Genomic DNA, 20,689 nt, shown 5'->3' on the forward strand with positions numbered 1-20,689 from the left:
TATCTCCTGTTGGGAAAGTAGGAAATGTTGTGTTGTGAGACTCTCTCTCAGTGAGTATATCACGTTTACATGTTCATCTCATACTCAAACCCAAACCCAGCTACTTCCATCCAGAAACCCTCCCTCATCTAGCGTCCGGTTCGGCAGCTAACCAGCCCAGCTTAAGATCAGCACAGGAATGACGTCATGAGCTTACGCTTTCCACTGCGAATAACATGCCTAGTTTTAAAGAGGTTCAACAAAATATGTTGCATGAAAGCTGAAGATTTAATTTCTATATTCACCCGCTGCTCATTCAGTTTGGTGCAAGAAATGGGTAAAGACTCTTTCTGCCCTCCAATCATGCTGAGCATTACCAGGTTCAGAAAAACAAAGTAGAAAACTCGATGGAGTATTTTTTTTTGTCTTCGTCGAGACGATAAAAGGTTACATCCTCTGCAGGAAAGATCCACTCTTGTCTCAGTTTGTGGCTTTTTATTTTTTGTCCCAACGTGGGCGAGTGTCCTCGAGTGTGTTTCTCTCTTATCTCTGTCGTCCTTGTTGTTGTGTATCAGCCTGGGAAATGACTCTGGTGATGCCAGCTCACCCCTCACTGCCACTCTCGCTTCGTAAGCCAGCCTCATCATCCGTCACCCGCCCTCACCCCCTTCACGTCTCCCTCCCTCACCCCCTTTTACCTCCTTTTATTTTCTTCTCATTCTGTGATGTTCTCAGTTGATCTTCAGTGTGGTCCTTCTGTTGGGTTTCTAATGGTCCATCAATGATGATGACAAATGGTTTTCATAGGGGTACAAACAGGCCTTTAGGCTTCAGGCGTTGCATCTTAAATAGTCGTCTTTTCGCCGGTTTCTGGCGGAGCGTCACCTCCACTGATCACTTCTGAAGTATTCATTCTTTTTAAACGGCGTAGAACCCTTTGAAGGATTTTAAAACTCAGTGTTTCTTCTCTGTGTAAGCTCTTTTAACCTGTCATACAAGCTTTACATCTCAGCAACTTAAAAAAAGCACAACTCCTCGTGATCTTAATACTTCCAGTACGCTCTTGTGTTTTAACATTGACTCCTGTGGATGAACGTTAAAAAGTTAGTCACAGAATGCCGCTAATATATGTGACGTAATACTGTATGCTTAATCTATAAATACTAAAACAGATTTAAATATTGTTTTAATTGCGGAAAACGCATGTCCCAGTGCTCATCATGTTCACAGGGACATGTGTGTAGTTTTCTAGCATTTCTTGACAAAGTCCTTAATTTTGACCTCATTTCAGCTCCATGCAACAGTTTCTCAGTAACAATCGCTCACAGAAAATAGGATCAATCCTGTAAGAGGACAGCCCTAATGTTCTGCATTTAGACCGTTTAGTCCCTGCTGCAGTCTGTGTTCCCCACGTTACTGGGAAGATGCGGCCTGATATCATGGGTTGATAAATAAGCATCAGAGAGGTAACGATGTAGAACAGTCCTCCACTAAATTTTGTGCAAATTAATCACATCATCATTGGTACACTTATTAACCTTTTTTACAGCCATCCAACTTTGTTCATTTCAGTTCCGCATGATTCTTGTATTGCCTGCATAGTATTTTGTCTGAATCTATTTTTGTGCTTGGGATCTTAAGTCATTCAGGATATCCGGTTTTCGTCGTGTTTTAACACTTGCTGTGGTGTTCACAGTGGACAAAGGAGGACGGACTCCGCCAGGCTGCCACAGCCAATCAGTTCATCCCAATGAACACCAACCCAAAGGACGTCCTGGAAATGAGGAATAAGGTATCACATGTGCCTCCTTTTTTACTGCCTTTAAGACCGTTTGATGTGCCTGATGACCTGTATGTTTACTGTTATTATGTATATCTTATAATGTTGTTGTTTTGTAGATCCGGGAGCAGAACCTGCAGGACATAAAGACAGCAGGGCCCCAGTCCCAGGTTCTGTGTGCCGGCCCCGTAGTGGATCGTAACTTCAACCAGGTCAGTCTATAAGTTCTGCTCATGAAACCCTCGTCGCTACAGCCATCCTGACCTGGACTTCAACATGTCTCATACCCACAGAAATACTTGTTTGGTCTCTTGTATTTACCTAAAATACAATAAATTATAATTGCATAATATATACTCTCCAGGTCAGGATTCACCCCTTAAACCAAAGCGCTGAAAAGTGTGAATATTGTGCTTGAAGTTGTCCAATCAGCCTCTGAAGGAGTAACTTAAGTCATCCGCTGATAACGGAGAACCGAACGCGTCCTCCGTGTCGTGTTCCAGAGCACGGAGTGACTTTGTAACTGTCACATTATTATTCTTTGACCACAGAGATTGTCTATCTGGCAGGTGAGTAGTGTTTTGGGAGAGGTAACCTCGCTCTGCTCTCCAAACCTGCCAGCTCAGGTCGTGTCCATGATCATACGCAGTTTATTTTCTCTCCTTCATCTCTTCTTTTGAATTCATTTTGCCTTTCCTTTTCCATAGTTTATAGTTGATGCTGTCATCCGGCTCAGCACTTTCAGACTGGTCTCTTGCAATATTTAACAAGATCCCCACTACAGTCTACTACACTTTTTTTATTTCTGTGCATGCAAAAATGGAAAAACAGGCGAAGTAACACAGAGCCGTTAACACGTTTTAAAGTGTGTTAAAGGAGTCCTTGATTGTTATTCTGTCAACACTCGGACTGTCTGGACTGTACAGCTCCCCCCTGTGTGGATGCATTACAATGCATGGTCTTGGCTATTTGTCCCATCATTGCTATGCTTTCCACAGCCCCGCATCACTTTCCAGAACCATCTCTGTGTTGCATGCACGTCCAATACTTGTGTGTGTCTGTATGGTAATGTGTGTATGCAGAGGTGGAAAGTAACTAATCATAACAAACAGAAAAACGCATTATTAACGCTACTTTCACCAAGATTTCTCACAGCTGTTTGATGAAGGGCTCACTTACAGATGAGCTTACAGTTTCATTTCACTCTGAGCTCTTTTCTGGAAGCTAATCTCTCCAAACATTTACATTTGGGAGATTTCTGTGTGTATTCTTATTGAAATGTTCACGGTCAGGTTGATAAATTGGTCTTTTCGAAGTAGTGGCCTCACGTCCGCTTGAGGATTACTTGGATAATAGTATTTGTACTTGAGTGAGATATCGTAGTACTCTTTCCACCTTTGTGTGTGTGTGTGTGTGAAAGTCTGCACACATTCATGCCTGCCTGACAGACTGCTGATTTGAATGTGCTGGTGTTTAAGAGCTGGGTTGTGCCCCCCCCCCCCTTCACTGGGTTTACTATTGCAGGACGCCCCTCTGTCTGACTGCACAGACACTATTGATGGCCTCGATGTGTCCGAGGGGTCCTATAGTCCTGCTAAATCAATTAGAAAGGTACTACAAATACCATTCACCTGTACTTCCCATCCTCCTACAGTCATTCCTCTGAGCCTGCAGACAGACTCTTGTGGTCATGTGACCAAGTCTTTCCTACACTACATGTTTATGCACTCTGGGGTTTTGGGATACAGTTAAATTAATGTTTTTTTTGAGCTGGATACAATCCTTGAGAAGGATTGATGTGTATCTTGTCAGATTTTCAGCATTTTTTTTTTTTTTTTAAGCGTATTGTTTCATGTTGAAGTTGGCAGTAAAGAGGGCCAGTATTCGATCCAGTGATGGTGGTCTTTTATTGCATGTATTGTACAGGGAAAAACATAATAATACTAATGTTTTTGGTTTTTAAGAACATAACTATTGCCGTTTTTTTTACCTCAACGATTTCCTGCGTGTCTGGTGATTTGGGATTTATTCGACTTGAACTCTTCCTCAAATCTGTGCTTGGCTTCTATCTAGCTGTGTATTGTATGAATTAAAAACCGGAAACTTTGCTTATTTATTGCTTATTCCTAATATAATAAGAAGTAACCTGTTATTTGACATCATAACTGTGCTTCTTGAATATTGAAATGGCCCCTGACTTGTGCTCTGAAGACACATTTATTCACCTCTGGCTGATACTTCTGCTCATGCTGCATAATAGTTATGTGTGTAAAGTGCCTCTAATCTGATCATCCAGTCCATTTTCTGCCAGCATTTGACGCTGCAGCTATTTTCAATTTATTAAATCCTTCCTCGTGTGTCGTGCAGTAACTGTTCCCTTGACCTGTCGCCTCCCTCTGCCTTCCTTCTGTGTGTCCTGAAGGGGGAGCTAGTGACCGCGTCCAAGGCCATCATCGAAAAGGAGTACCAGCCCAAGGTGATCATCAGCAAGCAGGGCCCCAACCCCTTCAACAAGCTCACCGACCAGGACATGGAGGAGTACCGCAAGGAGGTGGAGCAGAAACAGAAAGGGCCTGAAGGTAAAGGTGACGAGTGGAAAAGATGAAATTAATCTCAATTTAGTGGGAAAGAAGCCAAACCTACTTTCCACCACCCTTCTACCATGTGATTCTGTTGGAGATTAAATGATGTTCCTAATGTAAATTAATATAAATCGCAGCCCTCTCCTTGACCTCTCGCTCCCTCGAGAAAAGTCTCTTTGATTAGTCTTCACAAGAAGTAGAGATCAGCTGAGCTGTTCCACTCTGATGTTCACTTTCTCTGATGTTACGCTTCATGTTTTCAAGTTATGTGCAGCTACTTTAAACATGCTCATGATAACATTTCAATATTTTTTTAAGAGATACATTTAATAAAAGAATATTTACCTTCCTGCAGAATCATGCAAAAATCGAATGAACTTCAGATTGGTTGACGTTCTCTCTCCACACACACACACACACACACACACACACACACACACACACACACACACACACACACACGACTTCACAGTGCAGGGACGAGACGGTAGTAAGGAGGGATCAGCCTCCGGCGTCCCCGGTCCTGGGCCTGAACCACTACCGAGGGGTGCAGCCTCTGTCTCCGCACCTCTACAGTCTGTGGCTGACTCGCCCAGCTTAGAGAGAGCCCCGCCCCCAACCGCCACACCGGCCTCTGAGCAGGGCTCCTCCTCCCTCGTCCTCTCCGGCGGGGACTCCGCGGATGATGTTTTTTCGACCGCCGGAGAGGTGGTTTCAGTTCCAGAGTCCCCGCACAAGGAGTTCCACTGCGCCGTGCTGAGAGCCCTCAGCAAGGAGCCGTCGGTGGTAGAGGCAGATCAGGCAGATCGGGCTGCAGGTACACCAGAGCTGTGCCTAAAATATCCGGCCTTCCGCTTCCCTCCTCCCCCGCTCAGCCCTGGTCCGTGCTCTGGGAGTGTGGGAATCCCAGCCTGCTGTGTCCTCTCCTTTCTCTGGGGGTTTGGAGTCTGTTGCCACTGTTTGTCCTGCGCAAGCATCCTCCCTACCCACAGTTCAGTCTTCAAAGCCATTGCTTAATTATTCCCCCCCCCCAATCCCTTCTCTCTGATGCCTTGTACAAAGGCATCAGAGTTGTGGCTGATCAGAAACCTTTCTGCAGTTTGATTGGACGAGGAGCCGAGTAGAGAGGATGTGAGGAGTTAAAGTGGTCATCCCCTCACTGTAAGGGCGCTCTCTCCGCAAGTCTAAAAGTGCCTTTTAGTGTTGCGCTAACTTTTTCGAGGAAGCTTTTGTCTGAGCTCGGTCATCCAATCAGAGCCTCCCATGTGTGGACTCTTCCTGCTAACCTGTCCTGGATATATATCTCTGTTGGTGTCCACTGTCCCTTCTGTGCCTATGACTGATTTTCCAATCAAACAAATGGTTCGTTTTGCTCTTCGGGATCTCTTCAGGTTGATTCGTTTGAAAGCGTTTGCAGTGTTCTCCTGATTAAGGCTTCCTCCCCGGTTTGCTTCCCTGTGTTGTGCTCCCTTTTCTTAGTGTTTTGTGATTTGCAAAAGATTTCTTCTTCTCTAATCCAAATTATATTGCAGATAAATAACTTCAATGCTCATTTATTTAGTTTCTTACCGTTTTATTTCTGCTGGTTTTCATCTAGACTTGGAGCAGCTTGTAGAGCCGGAGGAGGAAGAGCCCCAAAACCAGAAACCGACCACCACACCACCCAGCACCCCCGTCAGAGCAGACGAAGGTAGGTTGGCCCGACATACTCGACACAAGCGGTGCGGCCCGACTCTGCCGGGTTCAGCATGGGGGTTTTCTCCGGTCCTCTTGCTGGGTTTTGGGTCTTCTTTAGGGTCTACAGAGGAGACGCAGAGGCTCCTGCCTGTCCACCTGCCTGCCTGTCTTGGGGTGTGTTCATGTTGTGGTCTTTAATAATAATAATAATACTACTACTACTACAGGTGCTATGCTGTGTTTTCTGTAATAACAGGCCAAGAGGTTCTGATTATTTAACCAGGTTCATCCTATGAGAGATGGAAAATCACTGTAATTCAGTTTCCAGACGTAATGTCTGGAAAGACGATGACGGACATCTTTCTATTTTTGTTCTTTTATATAATTTTCTCCCTCTTGGTCTTTATTACTATTGGATTACACCTATAGGAGAACTGGTTCTAATTATAGTTGTTTAAATCTTCATTTAAACAATAACTGGCATTATTCCAGCCATACACCTCAAATTTTTTTTGAGCTACTGTCCGCATGAGGGAGGAAGAGGAAGAGTAGCTTTGATCTCAGGTGTAATCTAATACCTGAAATGTTGTGTAACATATCTCTCTATGTTCAGTATCTCCTTTACCCCTTCACTTCCATTCTCCATCTTTTTTGGGGTCTACTAAGAATGGTTCCCAACCATTCTTTTTAAGATTGTCCTCTGGTATTTGTTTCTCTTATTTCACATTTTTATTTTATTTTTATTTAACACTGTGCTTGTGGTTTGATCTGCATAGACATTTGTTTCTACTTGTGCTTTTTCTTCTTTGTGGCTGCGATTACAATCAGGAGATGGAAATACAAAAGAGTACCTGTTGCCATAGTAAGTACGTACTGTTCCACCTCCTAATTACCCATCACCCATCCCTACCCGTGTTTGGTCATTTACCCCTTTTTGTTTTTTCTCTGCATGGCTTCACTAGTAGAGCTATCCTGTGATCTGAACTAACCCGTTTTAACTCGGTTCTCTGAACTCCTCTGAATCTCTTTCTTGGGCTTGATGGGGGTTATTTCAGAGCCCCTCCTTCTCTTGTAACTAGACACATTTCACTGTGTCCAGATTCTGTTCAAAAGTGAAGAAATAACAAGAAATTGTTTAGATTTTTACATTCTTATTTCAGGTGTGATCCTCTGATCCGTACATTAAAGTCTAAACAAAAGTGGAGGATGTTCTTGAAGTAAACCTCACAGCTCACTGAACCTCTTTACGTTAGATAACCTCTCTTTTCTTCCTGCCAACTATTCACTGTCAAAATAACCAACCTCTCTTTGCACATATGCACATTTTTATCAATGTTGTATGGCACCGTTTTGTTTTATGGAACACAAATCAGGTAATGTTTTAAAAATGTGTTGAATGTTCTGTTTGTCTTACAGACGAGTTCTTCACCAGGTACATCAGTGCTTTATTTGGGTGTCGCTTTTTGACCAAACTTGCTGCTGTCAGCTGTTGCAACTCACTGTTTAGCTTGAGAGACGGTTGAGGTCCGGTGCTCTGTCTGTGGTGGTGCTTATTATTGTGTGTGTGTGTGTGTGTGTGTGTGTGTGTGTGTGTGTGTGTGTGTGTGTGTGTGTGTGTGTGTGTGTGTGTGTGTGTGTGTGTGTGTGTGTGTGTGTGTGTGGCCGTGTGTGGCCGTCTCTGTTCTGACAGACACGAGCGATTTGTAAAATGAAGACTAATGTGGAGTGTTTTCTCGGGTCTTAAGGGTGTTTTTTCCTCGCATGTGAGCAACATTAAAAATGAACGAAGCCGTAGTCGCACTGTGTGAGCTTGTACCCGAGCATGAGGCAGTGGTTTGGACGCTGCTGGTCCCTCTGGATGGTCGACTGAAGCTTTTCTAGAAACGGCACTTGTTGCTTCTTGACTCTTTTTGCTGGGAGTATCTTTAGAGGACGACACTGGCTCTTCTATCTTAACTCTCTGGTGATGGGTGCATGATTTCAGACAGAATTGGGACAAAAGCAGAGCTTGTTTTCAGTGAGCGTGGATTTTTGCTGGAAACTGAGGCTTTCATATTTTAAGTTTTATTCCCACGGATCGATCCCGACGTTTTAATGTCTCAAGTTAACTGAAATAAAAGATATTGCAGGGCTTCTTAGCCCAACATAACTTACTGTAACATACTGGGACAAACACAAAGGCTGGATTCATCCTTTATAGTTACATTATTTTATTTTGAAAAACAGAATCGGCATTAGCAAGTTGATATATATTTTCAAGAATAATTTCTGCATAAGTGGACAGACCGATTACTATAGTTAGTGGTGATCTGTGACCAAAGGGAACGGCTCTGTATAGCTTCTATACTCCCAGCAACTGGATTACATTGCTGTCAAATAATTAACTAAGTCCTAATTTCGTCTTATTTCTCCTTGAGAGCTGCGCCGGTTTTACATTAACATAACTAGAGCCCTCTCCCTGACTTGTTGTGCTACCTCACTTGTTTCTATATCTACACATTTCTGTGTTGTAGACTTTGATTTCTGTTTGTTTGTACACAGGGTGCAAATGAGCCAGGGAACTGCACTCATTAAGATTTCCCTGTTTAAATGAAGGTAAACACCAACATGCTGTGTGTCAGCTTGGGCCTGTCAAAAATAAGGACAATGAGAGCAAAGTGGTGCGTTTTAGTTGCTTATTCTTAAAGCTAAGAAGTAAAGCTGGCGAGTCTTTGCTTTTCTGTGATGTGATGTGAGAGAGACGGTGCATCTTGGTTCGGCCTTTGATCTGAGGAAGGTTTAGGTGTCTGGTGTATTATTTCATCACTGTGTTTGTGAATCTAGTGGGAATGTTGCCTTTTTGAAGTGTTAGTCCTTTGTACCTTCTATATTGCTTAAAGGCAGTAACTGATTCAAATACATCGATCTCATAGATGCTATAAACTAAAGAGGAAGTTGTGTGACCAGTAGAAAATCACGTGGGTTTACTAAGTTGTCCGGTGATGGATTGGCAGCAGCCTCGGCGGTGTGTGAGCTCAGCAGCGTAGATCCATCGGTCTGTCCTCCGAGATCAATAACGCTCCCCTTCCTCCTCCCACCAGAGTCCTTGCCCGAGCAGACCTATAAGGACGAGAGCGACGCCGCCACCCTGAGACAGACCCTTCCAGACCTGACACCCGATGACCCCTCCGATGCGCCGGCTCTTCCTGCCGAGGAATCCGCTTCCGCCCCCGCCGGCCCCGACGCGGCCGAGGGGGAGGAACCCGCTGACACTGGCGACCAGGAGGGAGAAGAGTCTCCCAGCAAATCACCCTCCAAAAAGAAAAAGAAGTTCCGCACACCTTCCTTCCTCAAGAAAAACAAAAAAAAGACTGAGTCTTAGATTGGAGAATGTCGGATCGGTCCTCAAGGCTGGCCTCTGCCTCTTTTTTTATTTTCGCTTTTTGTCTGCACCCTTCGAGCAAGCCACAGTAAACACACAGTTATGCTTTTTTCTTTTTTGTTGTTGTTTTGATATAATTCGTCGCTGGCTTATTAACCTGTTTTTCCTCGTTAGTGCGTGCCAATTTTGTATACAGTGTAAAAATGATGGATTGCATAAAGGTTTTTAATTATTAGGGGCTTTTTTTTTTAGTTGTGAGTGATTCATTCTGTCTTCTCCGCTCCATCTGGCCTTTGATGCATGTCTACTACTACAGGCCCACACACTTACTGTGAGGTTTTAGGGTTTTATTACTAAACTGTTGTAACCACTAGAATGTATTGGGATTGTATCAAAAATATGTAAGTGTCTTTTAAAATCGATGAATGCAGAAAGAGAAGCTTGAACTCTCTCATTTAACTGGTGGTCATTTCTTTGATAGTTACAACCACAAATTGAATAGTGCTAATTTTACCACTGAAGCTAATTACGTGTTAGCAGGCCGGGAGAACTACAGTTGGGATACTTTCTGTTGATTTATGGGAAATGCAGTCATTCAAAGTCCATATTAATGTCTACATAATCCAATATTTTCATTAAATCCTCCACAAGCTAAGTCTCATCGTCGTTTGTTGACTTTTTTTAAACTTAAGATCTTCGACCACACAAGCGTTCGACACGGCCTTCACTTACAGGTTGTGTAGTGCTGTAGGTCTTCATGTGATGTGGAAGTTGGGTTAAATATTTCACAAAACCAGATTAACCTGCAGATGATAATGTTTGAACCTACAGATGTGGAGCTAGAATCACAGCAAAGTGAGGTTCATCCCGGGAAGCGTGAGCAAGCATTGTGCTTTTTTTTTAAAAGTTGTATTATTATTCCAAGGGTTGATAACCTATTAGCTACTGGCTGTAAGTGCTTAGTAGGAAGTAATGTGTGAAAACAAACCTTTATTATTCTGATTATTTGAGCCTGGCTTTGTTTTTGCCACTTGACATCTCTCCGTCTCTTTGAAAGTCAGAAACTGAGATTTCATTCTTCATTTCTATAAAAAAAATTGTTTAGCTTTTTCCTCACAAAGTAGATTCTGCCATGACTGCGTGCTGTGAGGGAGAACTGTGAACCTCCTTTCACACTCTATCACAAACATAGATACAGATGTTACAGAACATGTAAACGACGTCACTGTTCCGAAGCCACACAGACCAACCTGGACTTAAAGACACAAAGTACACTGGAGAAACCTTCTTTTTTTTATTATTATTATTTTGCTGATGTGTAATCAATGGAGTGATTGCGAATGAGCTGTGCTTGAGGTTGCAGGGCATTATACAAAGGTCGTCTCGTTGCATTGCTAACTTCTGTGTATTCGTCCTGTTTTAGTAAAAGACAAAGCTAACGGGAAGCTTCACCTAATCTGAGACGCTTGATAAGCCTTTGTTCACGACAGATGTTGTATGTACATCACTGCATACAAGCTGAGAATGTGTAAGTCATGAAGGACTGCATGTAAAGAGCGCTTACAGTGTGTACTGTTCAACTACCCTTTTTATTTGAAATGTATTTCCTTAGCTTCAGTGTGCTATTAATACTTAAGTCCATAGTTGTTGTTTTTTCTCGCAGCTATGCTGAATTGTTTTCTCTGTCTAATCTTCCAGTTGAGATGTGTCTCAGCATTATATCATCTACAGATTTACCACTTCCACCTCTGTTTTTGTTCATGGTTCTGCCTCTTTTTTTCAACCATGAATAAAAGAAAACCACTTACCTTGAAAATCAATATTGTGTGATTGTAGTTATTTAAGTCAAATCTGCAGTGTACATGTAGAAAGAGACCGTAAGCCATCTCCTCAGAGCTCAGTCACGTAGTGTAAGTCTTTGTTCAGGATGGATCATTCTGGGAGGATGATTAAGATATATCAAGCATTTCAAAAATAGTAACATTTAGTTTTACAGTTTATTAGCTGATTAAGTAATAACATACTACATTATTGTACTGCAGGGCTTCTTTTGTCCTTTTTCTGTACTTCTATTTATCTGTTGTGCTGTATATTCTCCATCAGGAAATTTAAGACTAATTTTGTGTCTTCGGTGCCTTACCTATTTTATTAAATCTTACTAAAAACTATAATCTTCTGCTCTTTTTACGTATTTAAAAAAAGCTTTTTGTTTTTTTGATTGTTTAAAATATTTTGGTTTGTTTCTTCAATTTATATTAAGATTAACTCTTAACCATGACACATTTAACTGCAATCTATCTCGACGTGACTGCATAATATGCAGTTTATGCAGATTCTATAATAAAAATATATAGTTATTTTCATGTTATTAATGGGATAATACATTAAAATCAACCATTTTCATGTGTTTGTGATAACGATTGTTGTAAACTACTCTATATTACACTATTTTTTTCTGTGTCACCCGTGCCCTTATTTTGAAGGATTAATTAATTTTCAACGCTAGGGGCGCTGTAGGAGAACCTCATACCGGAAGTAGCTCATGTCTTCCTCTTTGTTTTGAACTTTCACCTCAGACTTGTGCACGCTGGAAAACCAAGTGAAACAACGTGGATAGTACAAATAAAACAGTGGTATTTATTAAATTCATAGTTGGCAGAGCCAACGCGCCCCATGTTTCCTTCCGCCTGGATTTAATACCTCGACTCCTCAACGCGGCTGAAAGGTAAACTGTCTCTCTGTGGTAATGTCGGTTTGTTTACTAACTGGACGGCTCACAGTGAAGCTAGCTAAGCTATAAAGTCTAGACAGAGTCTGTAATGTCGGTGATGTTCTCTCAATCAGTCCACTAACGTTACAGATGGGGAAGGTACCGAAGAAGAGGAGCCTCGCCGACAAGGTCCGCAAAACCAAAACCTCCACTGAAATCAAAAACAATCCCTTTGAGGTGAAAGTCAACCGGAAGAAATTTGAGATTTTGGGGAGAAAAAGCAAGCATGATGTGGGTCTCCCAGGTGTGTCTCGATCCAAAGCCATTAATAAGGTAAGTTAGAGGAACTCTCATGTTGTTACCGTCACACTTTAATAATGTTGACACAATGAATTTTTCCAGTTGACCCTAAACATCTTCATCTTCTGATGATGAAGCCCAACAATTCTACATGTAGCACCAAATTTATGTCGTCATCCAACTAATGCCATGAAATCAACTTCAATTATTAATGTATTCATTGCATTTGGTAATTATACCAAACGTAATTGTACCTAATGAACTAGAACATTTCATGCAAACTTCTTATGCACATAATTACTGCGTGAACCTTCATCTCCAAGGATTGCTTAAATTTCTTGATGAGCCGATTGAATCCGTAAGAACTCAACTGTTTACAAATTGTAATTTTTAAAGTTCATAACCATTGTAATTTTGCAGAAGGCTGTAGCGATGAAGTGCATTACCGGCAACAGTTATCCAGAACTTCAGCCGCAAATAGAAGTAAAAAAATCTGGGCAGTACAGCAGAATCAAGAAAACAACGGCAGACTGCTTAAAACATTGAAGATTCTTCCGTCTTCTACTGTAGCTCTGTATCCGTCAGCCATGGCTCACAGCTCCTCATCTCTTTAACACTGTTTGTGCTGTGAAGCCTGGCGCTCTCAGTTTCATGCTGAGAGAGGGATTTACTGCAGGAGAGACTTTGTGAGGACAGAGAGTACAACGAACAGAACTAAGAGCAAGTTTCAGTGAGGATAATTGAAGTATCTGTTCTGTGCACCTGTCATTCAATTAAACATTAAATCGTACTTGTAGTTCATGACTTTATATGTATATATACGTGTGCGATTTTTGCTGCAGATCTGATAAATTGCTCGGTGCAACGTTGACGTAACTCTTGTCGTCGTCACGTGCAACTCTTGATTTTTCGATCCGTAGAGAAAGGAAACCCTCCTGAAGGAATACAAGCAGAAGGGCAAATCCAGCAAGTTCATTGACAGACGCTTCGGGGAGTATGACACCAACATGGCGCCAGAAGACAAAATCCTGCAGAGGTTCGCGATGGAGAGACAGGTCAGTGGTGTCGTTGTGTACAGGACACAGCGGGTCCTAACACGCCAGTTGTCCTTGTGTTTAACTCTCCGTCAAACTTTTCTTTATTGCTCAGCGTGTCCATGATAAGAAGGATCTGTACAACTTGAACGAGGAGGAGGAGCTGACTCATTATGGCCAGTCGCTGGCCGAGATGGAGAAGTTCAACGACATTGTGAACAGCGACGATGAATCGGAAGAGAAAGGTCTTTTATCAGGTGAGTACTGCTGCTGTCCAAACACCAAATGAACAGAACGTTTTTGATTTAAACATAAATCATAAAAAAAAAGACTCCCTACTTTATTGTCAACGGCTTTTCATTTCCAGCCCACAGCTGGATTTGATAAGTCATGTTATATAGGTGACAGTCTGGTACATAATAGTGACACTATTTCTCTTTCTCGTCCAGCTGAGCTGACCGCCACCCACTTTGGAGGAGGAGGTCTCCTCAGGAAGAAATCCTCAGAGGAGCAGCAGGAGGGCGAAGAAAACCACCGAGCCAAGTCCAGACAGGAGCTCATTGAAGAGCTCATCCAGAAGTCCAAGCAGGAGAAGGTGAGCCGGTAACAGTTTGAGTTAATCCCACATCTACAGCATCCTGCTGCTGTAGAATATTCTCTACCACCGCGGAAAATAGTCCCCAACAAATACACCATCTACTCCACCAGCTCCAGCTTAATGCTGCTCGTTGGCATTATTTAAAACATGAAAATGACCGGTTTGTGCTCAAGATGATTAACTTCTTTCTTTCTTTTTTTTTACTTTTTCAGCGGGAACGACAGGTGCGGAAAGAGGAGGCCCAGGAGCTGACTGAGAAGCTGGATCAGGAGTGGAAGAGCATCCAGACCCTGATGGTGAAAAAGACGCCCAAAGGTGAAGGCGTCGAGGAGGAGAAGCCCAAGGTAGAGCCACAGCAGTCAGCGAAATGCTCTTCCTCCTCTATGTGCGTTCATTCATCTGCTTCGGAGCCTGATATTTCTTTGTTCTCTCTCTCTCTCTCGCTGCTTCCTCTGTGCGTTGCAGCTGGAGCAGTACGACATGATGGTCAGAGAGCTGGTCTTCGAGATGAAGGCTCAGCCGTCGGAGAAGCTGAAAACCCCAGAGGAGCTCGCCCGCGAGGAGAGGGAGAAGCTGCAGAAACTAGAGGTATGCTTACCGTGCAAAGGTAACACTTTCATCTCAACGCAAAACAACTTCTAGTCTTTGTCACATATTTCAATGCTCTTGTTTTCTTCCTAGACGGACCGTCTGAGGAGGATGATGGGAGATGAAGTCGGGGAGAGTTCAGGGAGTCAAATCCACATCTCTGCTGATGACCTCAATGATGGCTTTATCCTGGATCAGGACGACAAGAAGACCCTGTCCTATCAGGTGAGAGACGACGCAATGCAACTGCTTTTTGTCGATTTATATGTTGATACAGAATGTGTTAAATTCCCATTTCTTTTGTGAGTCTAGGATGGAAAATGGAACCTTGGAGAGGAGCCTGAGGACGATAAGGATGGAGACGATGATGAAGAAGAGGAGGGACAGAGTGGAGAGGAGGAGGGGGAAGAAGATGGAGATGATGAGGAGGAGGGGGAGGAGGAAGAGGAAGAGGAGCAGGAGGGCAGCAGTGAGGACGAAGATGGTCACTCTGACCTGGAGTCCGAGAAAGAAAGCGAGGATGAGGAGACAAAAGAGGACAGTGCTAAACCGAGTCTGAGCAAAGAGGAGATGAAGGCCCAGCAGGAAGCGGCTAAAGCAGAGCTCCCATACACATTTACTGGTAACTACACAGTAGTAGTACTACACAGTACACGTGTACAAAAACTATGCTCAGAGCCCACGAAGGACCCGGCTTTTTAACTTGTCTTTTCTTGTGGAGTTGATCTTTGTTCATCAGAAATAAAGACATTGCTTAGATCTTCACCATTCTCCCGTTTTAATAATCTCATAATAATAATAATTTCTTCTTGTCTTAGCTCCAGAGAACTACAGCGACCTGACAGACTTGCTCCGTGGCCACACCCCCGACAACCAGCGCCTCATCGTGGCCAGGACTCAGAAAAGCAACCATGCTAGTTTGGCTGTCGGCAATAAGCTCAAACTGCAGGTAAACTACAGAGCAGACGATTTCTTTCTGTAAGCGTGGTGCGTCTGTCTCTGTAGCCAGTTTTAGGTTGCATTCGTGGCCGTATGGACTAAACATGTGATCTCTGTTTGTCTCAGAAACTGTTTGGCTTCTTGTTGGAGTACATCGGAGAACTGGCCACCAGGAGTCCACCTGAACTCACCACCGTAGATAAGCTCATACCGTGAGTTCCAAAAGTTTCTTTCTTTCTCTAGTTTTAACTCCTGATTCAAATATTTAGTCCTCAAAACTAAATGTATCTGATCATTCCTGCACTGTTTGTTCTGTCTGTCTCTCTCTGTCTCTCTGTGTGTGTGTGTGTGTGTGTGTGTGTGTGTGTGTGTGTGTGTGTGTGTGTGTGTGTGTGTGTGTGTGTGTGTGTGTGTAGAGAGCTGTACACTATGTGTCAGATGTTTCCAGAAGCAGCCTGTAAGGCCATGCAGAGCATCCTCGCAGACGCTGGTCATAGCGCGGAGGAGGTGCTGGAGGTCAAAGGGCATGTTGCTTTCCCAACACTAGACATGGTATGGATTCTTTGGTTTCATACCGTTAACATGTTCACCAGGGTGCACAGAGGTTTAAGAGGTTTTGAACTTGACGGCCCGATATCCACTTAAAAGGTTCAGTCCTCTTGGTCAAGGAAAAACAAAATATATGCTTCGATAATATAATGTATTTATATCTTTACTACAAATACTGATTTATCTTTGTTCCTCCTTCTCTCCTCTGTCTATCACAAACATCTACAGTGTGTGTGTTTGTTTTTGTGTCTGTAGCTCATCTACCTGAAGGTGACGGCCCTGCTGTTTCCTACCTCCGATTTCAGACACCCAGTTTCAACTCCGGCGCTGCTTTACATCAGCCAGGCTCTCACCAAGGTACGCCGTCTGTTACCGTCTGTGTCTTTAGAGCCCTTTCTGTGTTGTTCTGACTGCTCTTCTTGTCTTCCTGCCTCTCTAATGGGATTCCACAATTCCTCATTCTGTTTGAATCCAGCCTTTCTCTTCTCATTAGTCACCTTTTTTGTGTTTTTTATTTCCATGTATGCTCCTCAAACATTTTCAATTATTCATTGGAAGTTTTCCAGGTTATACAGTTGTTTTATTTCCACTGCTGCAGCTGAAATGTTTACATGGCAGTTATCTGAAGTGAAAAGTCAATGTGGCCGGACAAATGGATGTTTGGTTTCCAGCACTAATGCCATTAACACACCTGTGTGTTTTACCTGTGCTCCGTACGTCCTTAGTGTCCAGTGAGATCATTACAGGACGTGACGTCGGGCTTAGTGCTGTGCTGTCTGGGAGTGGAGTACGTCACTTTTTCAAAGCGCTTCCTGCCCGAGCTCATCAACTTCCTGTCTGGAACGCTGCATCTGGCCGTGCAGGACAAGACCTCTCTAGGTAGCTGCGCTCATCTTAAACACATTTCCACAATTTTATTTTAAAGCATTGGTGAGGTGCATTAAGACTCTGACATTGTGTTGCAGGTTACACTGTGGTGCCGCCCTTTAGGCCATCCGGGAAGTGCAGTGATCTGCTGGTGTTGTCGGACTCCGAGTCCTGCAAGAGCTGGATAAAGAAGAGCCTTCCACTGTCTGCGACTCAACGCCTGGAACTCAGACATGAGCTGGACAGAGATCACCACAGGTAGGAGGGGGAAGACGGGTTTTATTTAAAGGAATAGTTCAACATTTTGGAAGAGTGCTGATGAGATGAATCGATACCACTCGTGTCTGTCCATTAAATATGAAGCTTAGCATAGCATGACTGGAAACAGGGAAAGGTAAAAGAAATCCACATTTGAGCACTTCTAAAGCTCATTAACATGTTTTACCCCCCAAAAAAACACAACTTGTCAGTTTTACTCTTCGGTTATTATAATAGCTTTGGAAGATTCCCACTTGGTTTGTCTCAGGCAGCCAAAGTGTCATATTTTACTTGCTTATTTGTACAGAATGAGGACTGTAGATTTTGTTCCCCATCTCTTCCGTTGGAGAAACATTGTGTGTCTTCTCAGCCTGTGTGGACAGCAGGAATGATGAAATACATCTTCCAATGTAATTTGGCACGTGAGTCATGTTTTGAGAAAATAATGAACCTATCCAGGCTTATCAGAAAGCTTTGAATGACGTCGTCATTTCTTTATTCAATTACTGTCTATGGTCTCTGTGTTCACTGTTCCAAAAATGATTTCTAAATGAAAGCCTCCCCAGACGTTGTTTTGTATACCCCTCTGTATAGACGGCTGACCCCCAGAGACATGGCATTCACAAACAACAGATCTCAGGATGCCTTAATTGGCCAGAATTCAGAGTAGAGTATGAAACAACACCGTGTAATAACACCGTGTAATAACACCGTGTAATAACACCGTGTAATAACAGGAGGGAACGCTGGTCTGGAGACAGTTCTCTGCCCAGCTTAGAGAGTGAGGGAGATGAAGTGTGAGAAAACGTTTTGTCTTCTCGTCTTCAGTTTGGACCAAAATCTGACGACCAACAAATAGTAAGACACAAAGAGACGAGGTTAGATTATCTTTTCTACAAGGCAAAAAAAACACAAGCTTTTGTTTTTAGCAAAAAAACTAACAATGGAAGCTCACAAACAAACGCTCACACAGATCTGTTCTTTAAACAATTGCCGTACAACATTTCATACAGAATGCAGCGCTGATAAGGACTTAATGAGCGATGAGGGTCTTAGTTAATGTACGAATATGATGAGTCATCACACGGTGTTTACCTGCACAGACTGTGCCGCTCAGAGCTGATACATCCACTCTTGTGCTTCTGATGAGTCGCCAGTGTGCTTTCACACAGCAGCTGGTGTGTGGGCACAAAGCAGAGCTTGTAAACAGGCTTCAGTGCACGGGTGGCGAGAATATACATTTTTTTTAATTATTTGTACTCGACTAAAACAGATACTCATAACATGCCATAATCCGCTCTGACCCAAACTCAAGCACAGTTATGTTGGAGATGGATTAGTTTGATGAAATGTTTTTGAATATACCTGTGAGTGACAAAGACCAAACCCCAATCCTATCTTTATGTACCTCAGGAATAGAGAGTAAACCGTTCCTCTAGGTAGAGTAGCAGCATGGCTCCTAAATGTATCCCCACATGTACATACACATGGTGTGGTCTGTGGTAATAACTATAAACGTGAGATCTGTGTCTCTGCAGGTTGATGTGTCTGTCTACTTGCCTGGACCTGGTGAAGCGATGCTGTCTGCTCTACAAAGACCTCACGTCCTTCGCGTGCATCTTTCAGCCAATCGGAGCGCTGCTTTCCAAACACCTCTCAGCCCAAACGCTGCCAGAGCCTTTACAGGTTGGTGCCAAAGAGAGTTTTTATACAGCGAGCGCTCTCTTTTTGTGTCTCTAGAAGTATCGGATTCTCAATATTTTTTTGTTGTTGTTGCAGGAGCTCCACGGTGAGATCCTGGAGAGCATCGGCAGTGCTCCCGTGACTCGCAGTCGGCTGGTTTTAGAGAGGAAGAAGCCGATTCCTCTGAAGCTGCTCACACCCAAGATTGTTGAAGTGTAAGATGTAATCCAATGAGTCCAAAAAAACTGCTGAAATGAATTTCCTCATCTGGAAACGTGAGATGAAACATGCACATTTGCTGACAGTGGCATTTGTTTTAAATGCCTCATTTGCTTCTTTCATATTTGTCAGGTTGGACTATGGAAAGAAGCGTGGCAGCACCAGAGAGGAGAGAGAGAAGGAGCGACTGAAGCACAAGTACAAGAAGGAGTTTAAGGGCGCTCTGAGGGAGATCAGGAAGGACACGCGCTTCCTGGCCAGAGAGAAGCTCAATGAGGTCATGGACAGGTACGGATAACATAGAGTCCATGTGGAAGAGAAGCAAACATGTTTCTGTGAAGAAAGAACAAAAAAAGCCTTTAACTTGTTGCGTGTTCTGTGTTTCAGAGATTCGGAGAGAAAGAGGAAAGTGAGGGAGCTCTTCGGCAGCTTGGCCACTCAGGAGGGAGAGTGGAAGGCCCTGAAGAGGAGGAAGAGGAAGTGAAACACAGAATCTCACTCTTCATCGTGTCTTTCCCTCACCTGTTTCCTGTCAAGTGGACGTCTCCCATCCAGATGTGGATAACGGTCCTGTTCAAGGTTGAAATCTGTGGACCTAGGAGCCGTTTTTGTACTTTATGGATTCTTTTTTTTTAATCGCGAGATGGGACAAATTCTACTTCCTTGTCACAGCATTTTATAGTGTTCGACAAATAGCTGTCAGAAACAAACACCCAAGTTGTCAAATATAATGATGTAGGCGTTTGATGCGAATATCGGATACTGTTGTTGGAAGTGTCAGTCAACACAGCAGTTGATACTCGGTTTGCATTCTCCTTGTTTTACCACCAGAATCCATCACTATAATGTGCTTAAAGACAGAAAAAAAATAAAATAAATGAGTGTCTTTATGTTCTCTGCTTTCCATCGACGTTTTTCCAGTCAAGCTCAGTAAAGTGCAGTTTTATTCCCATCGTGATAAAAATGTAAAATGTCAAATGCTATGGTAGAGAGAGGATTGGTAATGCAAACGTCATGGCGTGAACTGTTCTATTACATAAAACTTATGGATTGTTCAGTGGGCGTCTTTAGAGGGAGGGAGTCCAGTTTTTCTAGTTTTACTTTTTAATATGAACATTAAACGCTCCCGTCATTTCCCAGCTGTTGCTCCCTTTTCCTCTCTGTTTAATGCGGCCTAGAAGAGTGTTTACACATTTTAAATGTGGATCATGACTACAGCACCGTGTGTCATTAGTTGATATTAGCACTGGAGTGCATGAAGTCAAATCTTAAACCAATCAAAGCATGCATGGGCGCTATTTTCCACTCAAGTCTCACTCAAAGCTCATTAATGTAAACACACAAGCGATGTGCTGAGTTAACAGAATCTAGTAAACTGATTTATGTGCGCACAGGTGCAATGCCATGTTGGTGTCGTCGTAATGCAGATGTGGCGATGTGAGGGCACCAAAACCATCAGAATCGTGAAATAAAGCAAGAAATACGAAGCAGACGTCACGCTGTCGCAGTAGCCGTGTCTGCGTGGAGCCGCGATGAGCAGGAACAACGAGGAGTCCTCGGCTACC

At 43.1% G+C, this 20,689-nt stretch overlaps 2 protein-coding genes across 14 annotated transcripts in view; both read left to right on the forward strand.

Annotated features, from left to right (window-relative positions):
• The window catches only part of add1 (adducin 1 (alpha)), a 23,634-nt gene extending 12,435 nt beyond the window's left edge, over positions 1-11,199 (forward strand). For 2 of the 13 annotated variants that reach the window (XM_068704738.1, XM_068704742.1), the window contains exons 11-19: positions 1,676-1,771; positions 1,879-1,971; positions 2,311-2,328; positions 3,284-3,370; positions 4,182-4,338; positions 4,814-5,158; positions 5,939-6,031; positions 6,847-6,884; positions 9,099-9,189. In XM_068704738.1, coding sequence (XP_068560839.1) covers positions 1,676-1,771; positions 1,879-1,971; positions 2,311-2,328; positions 3,284-3,370; positions 4,182-4,338; positions 4,814-5,158; positions 5,939-6,031; positions 6,847-6,881 — 924 coding nt within the window. In that variant the 3' untranslated portion in view covers positions 6,882-6,884; positions 9,099-9,189. Of the gene's footprint in view, positions 1-1,675; positions 1,772-1,878; positions 1,972-2,310; positions 2,329-3,283; positions 3,371-4,181; positions 4,339-4,813; positions 5,159-5,938; positions 6,032-6,846; positions 6,885-7,434; positions 7,451-8,559; positions 8,614-9,098 lie in introns of all 13 variants that reach the window. The other 11 variants (XM_068704730.1, XM_068704731.1, XM_068704741.1 and 8 more) reach the window with 8 other exon arrangements.
• Positions 11,200-11,949: 750 nt separating this feature from the next.
• Positions 11,950-20,014, forward strand: nop14 (NOP14 nucleolar protein homolog (yeast)). Its single transcript, XM_068704726.1, has 19 exons — positions 11,950-12,104; positions 12,240-12,422; positions 13,310-13,444; positions 13,539-13,680; positions 13,873-14,018; positions 14,234-14,365; positions 14,487-14,609; positions 14,703-14,834; positions 14,922-15,231; positions 15,428-15,558; positions 15,675-15,760; positions 15,965-16,100; positions 16,353-16,454; positions 16,823-16,976; positions 17,063-17,222; positions 18,761-18,908; positions 19,002-19,120; positions 19,257-19,412; positions 19,512-20,014. Exons 2-19 carry the CDS (start codon positions 12,240-12,242, stop codon positions 19,606-19,608), a joined length of 2,592 nt encoding a protein of 863 aa, XP_068560827.1. The 5' UTR covers positions 11,950-12,104; the 3' UTR covers positions 19,609-20,014.
• The last annotated feature ends 675 nt before the right edge of the window (positions 20,015-20,689 follow it).

This window comes from Cebidichthys violaceus, unplaced genomic scaffold, assembly GCF_023349555.1.
Source record: "Cebidichthys violaceus isolate CVI_PGR_0920_01 unplaced genomic scaffold, fCebVio1.0.p SCAF_99, whole genome shotgun sequence".
Taxonomy (NCBI): Eukaryota; Metazoa; Chordata; class Actinopteri; order Perciformes; family Stichaeidae; genus Cebidichthys; species Cebidichthys violaceus.